The 17,384-nt window shown below is 41.9% G+C and overlaps 2 protein-coding genes across 2 annotated transcripts in view; both read left to right on the plus strand.

The window, feature by feature from the left end:
- Positions 1 to 13,754, plus strand: part of LOC309697027 (uncharacterized protein) — a gene marked incomplete at its 3' end in the record, with an annotated part of 45,587 nt that extends 31,833 nt beyond the window's left edge. Inside the window, exons 3-4 of the mRNA XM_082518657.1 lie at positions 12,492 to 12,593; positions 13,586 to 13,754. Of these exons, the coding sequence (XP_082374783.1) occupies positions 12,492 to 12,593; positions 13,586 to 13,754 (271 nt within the window). The remainder of the gene's footprint in view (positions 1 to 12,491; positions 12,594 to 13,585) is intronic.
- Positions 1 to 17,384, plus strand: part of LOC309700452 (protein NLRC3-like) — a gene marked incomplete at its 3' end in the record, with an annotated part of 173,109 nt that overhangs the window by 148,510 nt on the left and 7,215 nt on the right. The gene's annotated exons all lie outside the window — the stretch shown is intronic.

Consider the following 17,384-nt stretch of genomic DNA (forward strand, 5'->3'; position numbering starts at 1 on the left):
CTACTACAATGGAGAGGCCTTCAAAGATATGGTGAGAAGTTAGACTGCTAAGAATAAGACTGGGGATGCCTAGTGTTAGAGATCAATCACCTGAGCTTTTCTTTGTATTGTTGTGTGTTCTGTTTAGACTGAGGAGGACTGGAAAAAAGTTAAGATGAGTGATGTGGGGAGGAAACTGCAGGAAGAACATAAAAAGCTGGTAAATGAAACCCAGTCAGCGTTCGTAAGCCTAATATCATAGGTGGGTATTGCAGCTGAGTATCATCACTGATTTCTAGAACCTGTTCAATTCCAATTCACAAGGTCCCAATTAGATTCCATTTAATTCTTACTCAGAGAGTCAGAAACATTATAATTCTGATCATTTATCAGTACTGACACTTGTGAAACTTCATCAGAGGTGTGAGCATCACAGCAGATGCTTTTGTGTCAAAGTAACTGAGGATAAAACACAAAACCATGAAGCAGATTTTCCTGGCCTAGCTTTTTACAGTAGATAACCTTAAAAATATTATTCTGCAGTAGAACAAAAGCAGACGAGAACCACGACTCAACAAATGTACATTGGCTGATGCTGCTGAAGTGATTCAGAGGTTTTAATAAGAGGTTTTAATAGAGACACAGCAGAGCATTTTGCAGTTTCACTTAATTTGAAAAAAATAAATAAAATTTGGTATTGAACAGCAGAAATGAGGCTGTCTTGTCGGAAGTCATTAAAAAAAAATGGCTGTAAACAACGGTAGACTGCTTCATAACAAGCAAGCGAATAATGCCAAAAACAGAGATTTGAGATGGGAAACGGTGTTCTTAAAGTACACTGAGAGAGGCAGAGAGCTGTGCTGTGTTGTTTTTCTGTGTGTGTTTTAATGGTGGTGGAAGCAAACCAGCAAAAGTAAGAGGGAATTCATGACAATGTTTATGTCAAGCGAAATGTGTCTTCTTTTGCTGCTGGTTTGGTTAGAGAGAGACAAAACGTGCAGCTTCAGGATCTGAGCAGCTTTCAGCACCAACGGCATCACAGCTCAGACTTGGATTCAGGATTAAGCCCTTTATGTTTGACTGTAGTGATTGTAGCTCTGTCCTTGTTATTAATCGCTTTAGTCAAACACAGCTATTGTTTGCTGGGATGTGTATATCCTTGACAGTTTGTATCTCAGAGTTATCAAAGACACTGTGGATAATCATCAAGAGATTGTTGTTCTCTTAATAATGACCTATTTGATTGTTTGTTTTTTCTTCTTCTTACAGATTCTGGTATTTGGCCAAAAGAGAGCTTCACAATTCTTGGCTTCACCTGTGGTAGAAAAATGACTGAAGTTATGCAACACTCTCTAAAATTAAAGCTATGCAACGCTTTAACATGAATGGCGAAGGAGTGCATCTCTTTCACTGTCTCTTCCTGTCCTCTTCTCAGTCTTTGTTGTGGCACCTCTGCTATGTGTTATAGAAAGCACTTGGAATCATGTTCAATACAAAAACACCAAACTCGTGGGATTGCCCTAGCAAGCAGTTGGTAAAAACTAATTAAAACTGATATATATCAGCTTCACTTTCTAGCTGCAAAAGCACGTTTCTGCAAAAGCATGCAGTTTCCTGTCAGCACTTCTTGGCACAGAGTGTACTCAGAGTTAGGCCTTTCTTATATAAAGCAATATAATCAGCATATAAACATTTAAGATGATAAATTTAAAGCTCAACAGTAACTGCTATAAATATTATAACTACACATGTAGTGCTTTTGCTTAAGTAAATTATAGTTGGGATTATAATAAGAAAACATGTGTTCTTGTTGTTTTTATTTTCTGTGTACCCTGGGTACAGACCAGTATAAATATGGGATTCTTCCCAATAAATGCTGTCTGATAATGCTTCATATTGCATTAAACACTAGATATGTAAGCAAACAAACAAAAACCCATAGAAGCCAGTTTTAATTATTAAATGTGACAATTACATGGAGATGGAAAGTAAACATGCTTATACACGTCTCTGTGATTACAGAAAATCCACACAGATGCTGTCAGAGCAGAGAATCTTTGATTTATCAGAATGATGAATGCAAATGATTTCATGAAATCTCACTCTTGTTCTGGGTTGTAAAATTCACCTGTCCAGTTAAACCGAATCCTTTGCAACACGGTTCTAAGAACCCTACCAACCTCATCCTCAGCTCTCTGCCTGTTGTCCTTTTCAGCTGAGTATTCATCCACATGTGTTTCAACTTCTCTCTCATTTTCAAGCAAATTGCTCAGGCTCTCAGCTTCAGCACAGTTACCATATGGCCACTCTCTGAGGTCTTCTGTGTTCAAGCCAAACAAATTCTTACATGATCTGCAAGGCTTCATTCTGGCACCATCACGGAGACAAAAAGCCTCACACCTGATATTTCCAGGTACTTCAATTGTTCCATCAAAGTAATCTTTCTGGACTGTGTTTGGATAATAGGTCATCACCGCACCAGATACATATTTATGCCATTTGCTAAGACAGGAGGCAGCAATCATAATTTTCCCAGCGTTAGGACCTTTGGTGGACATGGAGACTCCGCAGTACCTTTCTGATTTGTTGGTTTGGGATTTTTGAGAAATGCAGATGGTGGACGAGACGAAAGCTGTTTTTTTATTATTCTCTTCTAAGTCCAAGTCTGTGAGGAGATCTTGCAGACTCTGCTTTATTTGCTCTTCATTCTCTGAGTTATTTTGCAGGACGATCTGAAAACAGTTACAGATCTGGTCAAAGTGTTGCACCTGATTATATAGTTGTTTTTCATAGAAAGTTGATCAACATGTTTGTTTCGCTGCTTGACTTATTTAACTATGCAGGACCATTGGATGCTTTTGGTTTAGACATTTTAAGATAGGGGGTGAAACATGTCGCAAAAATCTATTTAATTTTAAATCAATAAGCAAAAATCCATCTTTGTTCTCACTAATTTATAATTAAATTTGCTAATTGACCTTTTTTTTCTATTTTGCTATGCCGGGCTGTCAAAACACGCTGAATTTAGAGTCTTTGAGCTGACTTAACAGATCCAGCAGCTACACAGTGACAGCATCATATACGCCTTGAAGACTGTAAGCATCTCCAATAATGAGTCTGTTAGACATTATTTAGAACTAACAAATTCTGAAGCAAGTCTCCAGCTCTCCTGCAGTCTCTGTGTTTGGTGGAGAAGTATAGCTAGAAGCATATGTTGAAGTATAAGGTACAGTATGGATTTTCTTTGGATTTCTCAGTAAAAAAGCACTTTGCATTATACTTTCCTAAAAACTGGAAGTTTGTCAGATTGACTGAAAATGTGAGAAGAGTTATCTTACCATGTCGAGCACACAGGAGAAGGGACTTCGCCTGGGAAGCTGAGTCGAATACAACTTTAAAGGCCTGGGATATCTTCTCATTAAAGAACCCAAAACAAAAGGATTAGGGAAGATTTCTTCTGGAGAAAAGGGGATGTTGTTGATTTTGCCCAGAAACAACATGCTGTGAAGGATCTGTTGAGTGAAAACATATTTGCTTATTGTTAGTAGTGATAAACAGGACTGTCTTAAAAGTGTCAAAGGTAACACACCTCATCCACCAAGTGTTGACTTCCCGGAGTCATGTAAGAGCCCCGAACCATCCTCTTGGTAATCTTGTAGGCATTAGTTTTGAACCTCCTTTGAGAAATTGTTGTCTTCTAAAATGATAATGATCGAGCAGTTAGGGATTTAAAGACACAGGAGATCTGATAACTTTGGCTACAGCAGAGTCTGCAGACATACCTATTTTGCTCTTGGTCGGCCTATTTTAAACATGAGAGAAAACATAGTTAGTGAAATGTTGATAACATACAATGACTATCATTGGTGGCTGAAAAGATGCCAGGTAACAAGTGAAAAGCTGCTACTTACCATCGCCACAGTCTAAGAATGAAACAGGAAACACTGAGCGAGTTGCCTCCATCTTAAAGCTGTTGATCATGTGATTTAAAGGAAAGCCACACCCAGCTCTTTCCTGGAATTTTACTCGACTGTAGAAAACTGCTCCATTTGCCCCGCCCACCCATGATCTTTAATATCTACCAAAAACAACCTTTTGGTTGTCAGTAACCAGCCGATCGTTTTCGCGATTAAAAAGTGGCTTTTTGCGGCGGCGTTCCCACCGCGAGCAGAACTCCGGCTCAAAAACCGCTGTTTTTGAACACTTTTATTTACTTAAGCACTTTAATGGGCTTACTTTGAAACAAAGTGCGATTGAATGATTATTGTTATGTGTTGCCTTGAATTCGGCTATGCTGTCTGTTAGACAGTTGTTTTTCTTTATTGTTGTTTTTGTATTGTTTGTAGCGAACGCTACTGGAATGTATAGATTAAGCTACGTAGCCAAGATAATTAATAATTTAACTGTTGTACATTGGTTGATGATGATTTGCATTGTTACATAGGCTTGCAGAAAAATATATTTGTTTACCGGTAAACTGAATCGAACTTGATGTGCCAATGGACGTTTTTCTGACCTACAGGTCAGGTTTTGTTCCCTCCCTTTGAATTAATCTTCTTCATATTGAAGTGGCGAGCCGGTAGGACCATTCTTTGTTTCCCCTCTTTTCCCCCACTTAGCCGTCTTTGGATTACGGACATATTTCCCCATTTGTATGAAGCTGGACTCTAAGGAGGAATACCTTAAAAGTGAACTTTAAAAAGAAGAGGACCAAAAAGGACTTTTGCACAGAAAGATCACAGCATTGATTTATTATTTAATTGTGGGCATTTATGTTGTGTGTTGTGTTAATTATTTTGTTCCATTTCCCCTTTCCTCCATTTATTCAATATATTTTTGGTACAAGATATTGCAGTCTTTGGTCTCATCATTCACACCATCTAGGCTCCATAAAGAACTATTTCTTCTGCGCGTCAGTCAGTAAACTCATCCATTGAAATAAACTAGTCCTTAAATAACTTTGAGTTACACAGTGGCAAATGTAATAGAGAAAGACACAGGGCCACCTGAAATCTGTCGTCCTATCTGATTCAAAACCAACATGTAGGAGAATCTGGAATCTTTGATTTTGAGTTAAAAATAAAATATGGATAAAATGCAGAAATGTTTTTACTAACATGTACTAACAGAGACTTGGAGGAGAGAGACCTAATGTTTAATAATCCACATTTCACTGTTTTACTCTTTGGTTCAGATGTGGATACTGTATTGTTCTTTCTTTGTGATTGTTTATGTTTAAGTTGTTTGTTGCTGGTTTTTAGTTTTTTTGTCTGTTTGGAAGCTGACACAGTCTCTATGGAGATGGGTTTTTGGGGGGTAGCAGGAGGAGAGAAGCTGCAGAGAGGCGTGTAAGACTGCAACTCTGCTTCCTGGTCCCAACTCTGGATAGTCATATTTTGGGGGGTTTAATAAACTACTACTGCATGATGTAAAGCTGAAGTATGACACAACTTTATGAACCTCCTGTTATCCTGGTAGACGAGTACAGCAATAAATCTTTTACTTGAACATCTTCTGGCTCCAATAAGCTTTGAAATGTGACCATGAAGTCAGAGACACACTGACTGAAACCCACAGCTGTGACTGTGGATCACATCCACACACAGTGTAGCTGCTGTCTCTGTGTGAGGTCTGTGTATATATGTACATATTTATGCTTATATTCATATTCTCTTATTCCCCTTTATTTGATATCCTAATTCTGTGCTGTGTAAAAGTTTGTCGGTGTTCTGCTGCTACAAACTGGATTTCCTGGAGGATAAACATGAGGGATTCATAAAGTTCTATCTCTCTGTTAAAATCCCCCAAAATAAATGAAATGTGAATTTCAGGCAGACGTGTTTTTAAAAGAGTCTCTTTAATGGAAAAATGTGTTTTTAAAACCAGCCAATAGGAGCGTCTGTGGATATCAGCTGAGGCTGAACTCAGGAACACCATCATATATAAATACACAGAATTAAATCACTAGATAAAAGACGTCATTAAATAAGGATCGAATCAACATGTCAGAGGTCAAAGGTCAGTCAGAAGAGGTGTGGTTAAACACTGGCAGTGCAGTGACCTAATGCAGTTTGGTTACCGCCACGGGAAAAGCCCCGCCCCCTCTGAGCCTCCGCTGTGTCCTCAGCACATCCAGGAGCAGCAGGTCAGAGGGGGCGGGGCCATGTCAGGACTTATTTTAAGTAAAATCTAAAGTGGAGCGACGGCAGGAGTCACACAGCAGTAACCAGCTCTGTCTGCCAGGGTCAAAGGTCAAACAAGTCCTGCAGCTGACCCACACACAGACTTACACTGATCCACAGAGAGTGATGAATCCACACATCAGTCGGCTGGAGGAAGCTGGGTTTTGTTAGATTATAATATTATTTTATGCCATGTTATACCCCTAATTAAAGATTGTGAATTATTATGTAGTTTTAGTTTGCATTATTCTCCTGAATTAGAAGAAGCTGATAACTATTGCATTAGTTAAACTGATGTGCATTATATTAAACTGCTGATTTATTGTGAATGAATGATATTGTTTTATGATGCATTATACTGCTGAGTTATAAGAAATACTGTTTGCAGAAAGTCATCACCTTATTTGTCTGATTAGAAGAGAACATGCTGGAGTTTTCTGCCCCATCTCAGCAGGAGCAGATAAACAGGGAGCCAAGGTCGTAGCTTAGGCGCTGTGTGAGAGAAAGCATGTGAATGTTTAGGCTTTTATGATAAGGTGGAGGCACCAGAGGCTATAAGAGTTTGATCAATGCTCCACCATTTTGAGATCAGAGGCTGTCTGCATCAGTGTCCATCTCCCACGTGTGTGATCATTAAAATCATCGTTTGACTCAACCCGACCGGACCAGTGTTGTTATTGTGGTTTTTCTCTTGTCTCCATCCCCAATATTTTGAACTCGTAACATTTTCCACACCGTCCAATCAGAAACTAGTGTTGACGCTGAGACCCGTCTCTGTAACAGGAAGTCCATGAACAGGCAGACCCTCTGCAGCAGGCTGACCTGTGACCTCTGAGACAGAGGGAGGAGTTTGTGTCAGCAGGGGGCGCTGCAGCATCGCCTGAGAGCTTTAAGAACAACAGCAATAAACAGGAAGTGAAAGTCACACTTCTGTTGGTGTGCGTTATCAGCAGACCCCACCCTCTGCAGGAAGCTGAGATAAGAAGCAGCCAATCACAGAGCAGAGAGCATGTGACTTCCTGTTCCTGCTGTTACTGTGACAACAGCTCCTGGCACAGAGAGCAGCTTTCTAAAGAGGAAAGATGCTGCTGTCACCCCCGGGTGTCATGTGACCCGCCTGATGTACCGATTTAAGACTGTAAGAACAATAATAACAACATGTTTTAGTCAGGTGATCCATGCAGAGCAGATCCATGTGACCAAACACAGCTGGATCACATGTTTCCTCTCCTGGAAACAGAAAGCCTTCATGTATAAAGGCTCATGTACCCACTGAGCCCTGCTCTCAGATCTGTGAGGCTTTAACAAACAACAGTTTAAAGTCATGTTTAGCATCTTCTGTCAGTGTGGAAGGTCACACACTTTCCTGAGTGTTGAACCCTGAACTACTAGCTGTTCATGTCAGCCTGGACATAAATACAGACCTGCCTGCTGTCATAGACCCCAGCACTCACATGTTACTTATAAGTGACTCATATGTATGCATGTATATATTGTGTATATTGTGCTATTTCTTACTTAGTGTGTTGTGTCTTTGTTCCTGTTTGTGCTGCAGCACTGTAACCTAAATAATTTCCCCTGGGGATCAAAAAAGTATTCTGATTGTGATTAAATGAAAGCAGTCAGAGCAGAGGACGGTGATGTAAGGAATGGGATTTTAATCAGCCAGTCTCCTTTAACTCTCAGCATCACAAAGTAATGTGGTAACATCTGGACTGATGTGTTTACTGTCAGCTAGTTTAAATGCTGTAGGCTGCAGCCGCTGCTCTAACACTATAACTGTAACAGGGCTCAGTGCTGCTTCTAACAGTCTGAGCTGCTTCAGGCTTTATTTGTGAGGAGCACAGCAGCTTACAAACACGTGGCTGGGCCTGGACCCAAAGGAGTGTTTGTTAAAGCCTGCAGTGAATCCAGCAGCAGAATGATGGAAATGCAACACAGCAATGATGAAGAGGAGCAGCATTAAAGCCAAAGTCCAGTTCATACAGTTAGGTCCATAAATCAAATAAGGGAAAATAAAATGTTGGTTGGATGCACCTGTCTGCACCCTTAATGCTCTCTGGTCGCTATGGTAACGCGTAAACATTTCTTTCAAAATAAGACACACGACTACAACACGGGAAAAGACCCAGGGAAACGAAGTTAACGATAAAAACCCTGAAAACCATTGTTGGATTTATATTTTATCATTGTCATTGTTATTGGGGAATATCTAACCATATATGCTCAGAGGTGTAGAACCAATTGTGTAATGATAGTAGTCTTTAAAGACTTTGTGTGACTCCAGAGTGTTCTGGCATTCACACCCACGTCCTGGGATCATGGGAGAGGTGCTACCTTCTTATTGTTTTGTGGTAGGATGTCTGTTTTAGTCTAAGTGCCTTTTGTTTAGATGAACTGCTGGACTTCCAGACCAGCAGGTTTAGGGAAGTCGTTTATGGGGTCACACTCTGACTCCACACACACACACACACACACACACACACACACACACACACATACACACACACACACCTACATAACATACAGACTGGTACCTTTGTTCACGTGTATGTTAATGAACCTATGTATGTTCATGTAACCTCAATAAAAGAACAGTGTTACGAGGGAACGGACGAGAGCAACTGTGGTCAAGCGAAGGAACGGCATTGGTCCAGGTCTCTCCCGTGCACGAGAAACATAAAGAACTACTCGTGTCTTGCTTTGCTGTGTAGCTGGATTGAACGATCCAGCGAACAGGTTTATGCTACAAACCTATCAACCATCAATTTCACACCGAGCCTCGACTCTCACGGCCCGGTACCAAACGACTCACGGACCGGTCCGTGACCCGGGGGTTGGGAGCCGCTGAGTTAACGCATGAGTAGTTCAGGGCTGCACGTCATTTTCATTGTTAATATCTTTGTGAAAAGCACATTGATGTGAAAATCTTCATGAGAGTCAGAGGCCCTACAACACGATTAAAGATTCATTCAAAAGAAAATCACAAGTTATTATCATCTTCAGAACATTTCATTAAACATTAGAGACAGACTGCTGAGTACATCTCATCTCTATCCAAACAACCTACAGTCCACAAACACATCATGAACCAGTGCTCTGGGCTGTGGTCTGTCCCCAGTTACATGGATCAGCTGGTTCCCTGGAGGTGACTGCTGCTGTGGTTTGGAGCGGATGAATAAACCTGAACTGAATCAGGTGTCCAGTTACTTTTGGTCCCTTTAAACCAGGCTGTCACATGTTCAGGATGTGAAACTCCTCCTCCTCCGTGAAAACGGGTGTGGGTCTCAATCAGCCAAGGTCTTGGGTGAACCCATTGTGAGATCTAGCCCCACGCTATCATGTGATTTCCTGTGATCAAATGTCCCAGGATGTGAGTGGGCGTTAAGACGTCCATGTCCCTCTTCAAACAACTTAAAGAAGTCCAGACGCTTTTCTTTCCAAGCTCCTTCAACAACATCATTCATAGAACAGCTTCCAGCTTCTTTTGCTCGGCTACAGTTTGGATGGATTTGCATTTAAAGATGCAACAAGACTAAAATGGTTAGGGTCAGGAGGTCAAAGGTCAGAGCTCCTGTGGGTCTGAGGGCGGCCTCACGCTGGAGAAGGATGAAGGAGTCTGACCTGAGCCAGTGTTTGACATGAACACATCAGCACTGCTGTCAGTGAGCCTAACGACAGCCGTTAGCATCATTTCAGTGTTTCAGTCATAAAAACACTTCCTGTCTCTGTGGTGGTTACAGTGACATCATGCAGTTTGTGCTTTGACCTCCAGAGGGCGACAAATCAGCACAGACAGAGAGCTCCATTCAAACTTTGCTGCCATCAGGAATAATTCTTCAAATATAATCATCAGTGTTTGAGCAGTTATGATATCAGGGACAATCTAGACATGTGTGACAATACTGAACATGTCACATGACACACCTCAAACATCATGTGATCCACTCTCAGTCTGCACTTTCATTCATGACTTCAACAGGTTGAAATGAGCTTTGAAGAAACATCAGTTCAGTGCTGAAATATTTAAACGCTGCAGGAAGAAGAACAACAAAGTGATGACGGATGTTTGTGCTTCAAACAGGAAAACCAGCAGAAATAAATCACAGCCTGCCAGAGGTTTGGAGTTTCCGAGGTGCAACTGAACGCAGCACAGTGTTCCAATGCTCCTGATTGTCCTCAAACGTCTCTTTGGGTGTTTCCTTCCTGCTCAAAGTTTACTTTCACTTCCTGAACTTCGTGCAGTGGAGCTTGTTGTTGGTGTGTGAAGAAACTGTAAGTTTGCTTTGTTTCCTCCTTTAACAGTTTGTCTTTAGGAACTTTACTGTTTGTTCAGCTCGTGTTTGATTTCTTCACACAACAAACTGTGTGTGTTTGTATTTCCGGTCTCTCCATTAAAGTCAGTGTGTAATGTTTCCTGGCTAACATCAGCTGTGTGCAGCTTAGTTCAGCACAAATCTGCCGCTCCATAGTTCACGGTAACGGACTCACAGCTGGACCAACGAGGCCGAGTGTGTCCGCCACTCTGAGCTACGTTCGTGTTTGTGTACTTGTAGTTTGTACTTTGAGTTCACTCAGAGCCCACAGAGGACGCAGCGTACGTGATGACGTCACAGCCCTTTACCTCCTTTACTGTCACTGTGATTAATATTTACACACGAGACACCTGCAGAGCTCTGACGCTAAGCTAGCACACAGCATGCTAACGCTAAGCTAACACTAAGCTAGCCAAGAACCCAGAGTGAGGTTAAAGCTGAGTAAACACTGACCCCAGACCAGCACCGTGATAAAGTGAGCTGCTGCTGCTGAACTTGAACAGGTAACAAAGTGATGAGCAGTCAGGCTGCAGGTTTCTACCTGTTCATGTTTCTACAGTAGAATCACTTTGAAGTGTCTTTGTGCTGTTTCATCTTTGATTTGTGTTCATAAACACTCAGAGAAACATCACGTGACCTCATCAGGATCTGTGTTGGTGTGTGGGGCTGTACCTCAGCTTTATGTTGTTACATGCTCATTTGTTCATTTTAACATCAAAGTAATGTTATGAGGAGTAATGAAGTAACGTACTCCATTACTTTTAATCAAAGTGTTCTGTGTAATATGTGTAATAATGACTGTTTTGAGTAATGAGCAACACTGATCACAACAAAGAGGAAATGCCTCCAACATGCACAAACATTTGAGCCACAACATGCAGTTAATGTGCACAAATGTCTTTGATATGCTGCTCAGTGATGGTGGTGACTGTCAGAGCAGAGCTACTGAGAATCAATAAGTAATATCAATGATGGGATCAGAATCACTAAATTCTTCTCATCCCTGTCAGTATCATACATGTGCTGTATAATGTGATAAATGTAGAGGTGCTGGCTGTTCTCTCACTCTGCTGTTTAGCTGTAAAGGACGCCTCCCTGCCTTTGTCTCATTCATGACCTTTAATAGTCTCTTCTAACATGCAGAGATCTGTATGATCTGTTTCATAGAGTCTAACCAGCCTGTACAGGTAACAACAACAGTCACTGCATCACTGACACACAAACGTCATCTCTGTCAATAACAACATTCATACATGGAATAAAAACACATCAGTGGATCATTGCTGGAGCTGATGTTTGTGCTCCTGGTGCAAAGGCTCTCAGTTTCCTCCTTGAAATAACATCAGTGGTGGGTCAGCGACATGCTTTCTTTCCCTCTCAGGTTTAAATATCTGGGACTCTCCACCGTTTGGTTTTAGAGCTGAAGAAGCTTCTCAGATGAAACGTCTTCCAGAAACTTAAAGACGTCTCTTTTCTCTCCAAGCTCCTTAGATCACATGACCTGGATGACTGAACCTACAGACACATTGACCTGGTTTCATGGTCACATGACGGGTCAGAGGTCAGCGACTGTAACTCAGTTCCTCCTGTTAATGTGAACTCACTGAGTGTTTGTGGTTTACCTCTCAGACTGACTGAAGATGATGATGGAGGAAGAGGAGGACAGAGCAGAGTCTGCAGGGTCCAGCTGTCCGTCTGTGAGGAGTGACTGGTCCAAAGGTCATAATCCAGAGTTCAGTGGTGAACCTGGAGCAACGAGGTCAGAGAGCTGAACTCACTGAGTAACAGAAATAATTCTGCACTGACATTATAATCAGTGTTGACTCTGGTTGATTGTCTGACTGTGTTTGTGAGCTGAGAGGAAATGAAAATGAGTTTGTAACAAAAATCAGTTTTGTCCAGTTTTCCTGTAAAAAGCTGAACTCTAATCTAAGAGGATGTTACTGACAGGAAACAGCTGCATTATCTGCAGTCTGTGTGATCACAGCTGCTTCAATCATGTTTGTGTCTGCAGAGGTCAGAGGTCACAGTCTGCAGGGTCCAGCTGTCCGTCTGTGAGGAGTGACCGGTCCAAAGATAGCAATCCAGACTTCAGTGGTGAACCTGGAGCAACGAGGTCAGAGAGCTGTGATGACTCCTTTACATGTTTGTGTTTCCTGGATAAATATGACCTGAAACATCCTCAGATTGTTACAAAGATTCATTAAAAAGAAAACAATGAAAGAGAAAAGATCCAAATGTTCGACTTGGTCATTTGCTGTTTGAGGACAGTGATGCTCATATCTGTGGGGAAAGTGTGACCTGAGTGGGTTCATGTTTGTCTTTAAAGAACAGAGCTGCTCTGATTCTCTTTGTGTCTGATCTGTTAAACAGTCTGAGAGGTCACACAGAGACCCAGCAGCTAAAGCCTGGATCATACTGGCTGCTGTTACTCCATCAGGACAACACTGAACCACAGTGGTGTGGATGTAGTGGATAAATCCCACCATACTGATGCTCAGAGTTAACCACAGGGAACAAAACCAGATGTTACCTTCAGATTGTGACCTTTGGAGTGGACGATGCAGATTTCAATAGAGAATAAATGTTGTTGTTTTTCAGCTGTGAAGAAAGAATCAAATTTTCTGAACTTAAGAATTTATGATGCTGGAAACAACATGGAGACTATAACACAACATTTCCACTGTGTTCATAGAATGAATGTAAAACTGTCAGACATTCATTAAATATGCAAAATGTCTACAGAAGCATCAGAGGGTCAGACGTGAAGCACTCAGTGATTTTGATCAAATGACTCATCAGTTATTGATCTGTACTACACTGATCTACCACGTTAGTAAAGCTGGTGTTCTGGTGGTGGAGGGAGACTCGGATCATGTTCTGGTTTTGGAGCAGTGATCTGCTGATGGTTCAGTTTGATGAGCTTCTTCAAAATCATCCCTGACATCACCACTGAAAGGACGTCCATGAAAACAGACTGAAAATTACTGATATGTTCACAATCTGAGAGTTTAAAACTTGACAGACTTGATTCAGATGAAGTTATTTGAGCAGAAACTCCAGGATCTTTATCCTGTGTTGATCTAATCCTTCATGGTTCCTCCACAGAGTGGACCAGCAGAGCTCAGAGGTTCCCAGTGGTCAGTCTGCCCAGCAGCATCAAACACAGCTGGACTCCATATTTATGGTCTGTACATGTACAACAACTACTTTATTATTAATAATAATGCATTTATTTATAGGTCCCTTTCAGAACACCAAGGACTCTGTGGACTAAATGACCAAAAGAAACAAACTTTGAAATCAGACGGTGCAAATGTGATCACAGGGAAACGTTTTAAACATCGAGGCTTTAAACAGAAACCAAAGTGAAACAGTTTGTAGTCGAGATCAGTGGGAATGAAGCTGAATAACTGTTTCTTCAATAACTTTGAGCAATAAATGACAAATATGATGGAAATTAGCAGCATTAGCACTTACTAATGATGTGAGCTGACACTCGGCTGTATTGAGACGACCACATTAGGTGGTCCTCAACTGTAATGGAAACCAGTGGATCCAGTCCAGTCGTGGTGACCTGTGGTGAGTCGATCTGAGCAGCTACTAATGGAAACAGGGCCATAGATGTGTTTGTGCTTAATAACAGTGAATCACATGAGTTTTACATTACTGTTAAAATCTCATGTTGTTTGTTAAAGTGTGCAGTTCAGGGTGTGTTACTAAAACACTTTCCAAAGACCCAGCCCCCATAAAAAGCAGCCAAACAGCTTCTAAGAGTTACACACCCACACATATCTATCAGGTTAACTCTGGTCTAACACACTTGGATTTAGCTTGAAGAGTGTTTCTGTACGAGGACTGAAAATGATTTAATAAGCAGCCAATGTCCAAAGAACAACTTTGACACACCTTCATAAAACCTGCAGAGCAAAGAAAAACCAGCTGAAAGTCTGGCTGCTCTTATGAAAAGTACAGAGAAATTATGGGTCGCTCAACACTTGTGCACAATATAAGAGTTTAAATAAATCAAAAGAATAACTCAAAGTCCTACAATTATACTGAGAAAATCATCTACAGCTAACTATCCAAGTGGATTTGTTTAAGACAGCTCCATCTGCTGGTGGCCCTCTGCAGGTGCATGAAAGGGGCGTGTTTATAGTGAAAGTAGTAGAGGAAGTAAACCCCACGGGAAGGAGGAGGACTCTCAGCGGCTTCCAGCTCATATTCAGACATTTGACTTCTCACTGAAAGCAGCAAGTTTGAGTGTCTGTACCTTAGTTAGAAGAGATAACATGTCAGTAGTAATTAGAGTTGATTGAGCAATGCTGTCCTTGTAATGTAGTTTATGATTTTTATGGACAAGTCCAGTTTTTCTGTAGAGCCTCTCAACTTGGTGACAGCAGCAGTGGAAGTTCACGTGTAAACCAGAGCAGCAAATCAGGTCCAAATGTGTTGTTCACAGTGAGTGGGATCATCATTGGCTGCTATGTTAACCTCCTGCAGCAGGATGTGTTTGGTCAGAGAATGGATAGATCACGAAGTCATTGTTGAGTTTAGGGAGACAGTAGACAGTTGGAGGAGGTTCAGCCAGTTGACACACAGTAGATAAAATAACTGAAGGCAGGAGCAGACACCTGTATGACTTTCCACCTCTCACATAGATTATTGTCCCTGGGCAGCGCCACAGGGCTGGTAGATGTAAACAAAGCTGGAGGAGAGGATTTATTCATCTGAGAAAAGTCACAGAGTTGTGTCTTGATGCTCAATCATCCAGGTACGTAAATCCCAAAAAGCTTGATTCTGTTCATCTGGATGTTTTCAGTGGGAGAAACGTTTCATCATCATCAGGTGACTTCTTCAGTCTCAGCTGACTGCAGGTTTCAATCTCATAAACAGGACATTTGTATGACTGAAACCAGCCCACTGAAGGAACAATGGGCTGGGAGGTCAGTTCATTGATCATTGGTACACATATTGTCAGGACCATTGATCAATGGTTGTTGATCAATGGTCATGAGTCCAGTTCACAGAGAGCTGGGGAATGGCTGCAATCACAGCATGTAAGATGGTGACAGTTGTACCCTTAGGCCCCTCCTTCATTCAGAGATGGTCTTTCCTTTTCACATAAATGGCCTCCTTGACTCCGCCCTCAAACCAGCGTTCACATTTACTCAGGACCTTCTTGATGTGAAGTTCTTCTGCTTCGCTGGCTGCTGTGTCTGTGGGGATGGTGTTTGTTCTGTGTTGTAGCGTCCTGATGACGCCCAGTTTGTGCCCCAGTGGATGATGAGAGTCAAACCTTAAATACTGATCTGTATGTGTAAACAGAGTGAACCTTTAAGACCAGTTGTCTGTACGATCAACTCAGTCACCTGAAACATCTCCAAGTTTCTGGCTTTGATCATCAACCTGTTGGTAGTTCAGCTCTGAACACCAGTGAAATGTTTCTCCCACTGAAATCGCTGCATTCATATGAACAGCATCAACGTTTTGGGATCTTGGAGTTGTGGACAAAGTCTCAGTTAATCAGATAAAGTCAAACCTATAATTGGTAAAGAGTTCGCGGATGATATGCCCCTTGATCGTAAAGAAGTGGATGTTGTGTGGACTAAAGTTCAGAGTGGTGGGTCATTCATAAAGTATTCTGTTCCAGCTGCTGGAGGACAACATCATCACTTTTGTGAAGAACGAGCTGAAGAAGATCCAGAAGGCTCTGAATCCAAATAAGCCCCAGTGCTTGGAGTTTCAGAGGGAGGATGATGAGCAGAGGAGAAACAGCAGAGAGGCATTTGTGAAGATCACAGTGGACTTCCTGAGGAGAATGAAGCAGGAGGAGCTGGCTGACCGTCTGCAGAGCAGTAAGAGGATTTATCTAAAGATTTAAGCTGCTGGATAAATGAGAGACTTGTGACACCAGTGTGTTCAGTCATTTCTCAGTGGGTCAGAAATTGTCATCAGCATTTTGTAAAATATGATTGTTAAAGTTGTATTTTTATTATTATTATTCAGAACTTCCAGCTGCTGTTTGTCATCGTAACCTTAAATCCACCCTGAAGAAGAAGTTCCAGTGTGTGTTTGAGGGCATCGCTAAAGCAGGAAACCCAACCCTCCTGAATCAGATCTACACAGAGCTCTACATCACAGAGGGAGGGACTGCAGAGGTCAATGATGAACATGAGGTCAGACAGATTGAAACAGCATCCAGGAAACCAGACAGACCAGAAACAACCATCAGACAAGAAGACATCTTTAAAGCCTCACCTGGAAGAGATGAACCAATCAGAACAGTGCTGACAAAGGGAGTGGCTGGCATTGGGAAAACAGTCTTAACACAGAAATACAGCCTGGACTGGGCTGAAGACAAAGCCAACCAGGACATCCAGTTCATATTTCCATTCACTTTCAGAGAGCTGAATGTGCTGAAAGAGGAAAAGTTCAGCTTGGTGGGACTTGTTCATCACTTCTTTACTGAAACCAAAGAAGCAGGAATCTGCAGCTTTGAAGACTTCCAGGTTGTGCTCATCTTTGATGGTCTGGATGAGTGTCGACTTAATTTGGACTTCAACAAAACTACAATCCTAACTGACCCTAGAAAGTCCACCTCAGTGGATGTGCTGCTGATAAACCTCATCAGGGGGAAACTGCTTCCCTCTGCTCGCCTCTGGATAACCACACGACCTGCAGCAGCCAATCAGATCCCTCCTGACTGTGTTGGCATGGTGACAGAGGTCAGAGGGTTCACTGACCCACAGAAGGAGGAGTACTTCAGGAAGAGATTCAGAGATGAGGAGCAGGCCAGCAGCATCATCTCCCACATCAAGACATCACGAAGCCTCCACATCATGTGCCACATCCCAGTCTTCTGCTGGATCACTGCTACAGTTCTGGAGGATGTGCTGGAAACCAG

Source organism: Aulonocara stuartgranti (assembly GCF_965226115.1).
Source record: "Aulonocara stuartgranti genome assembly, chromosome: 3".
NCBI classification, from domain to species: Eukaryota; Metazoa; Chordata; class Actinopteri; order Cichliformes; family Cichlidae; genus Aulonocara; species Aulonocara stuartgranti.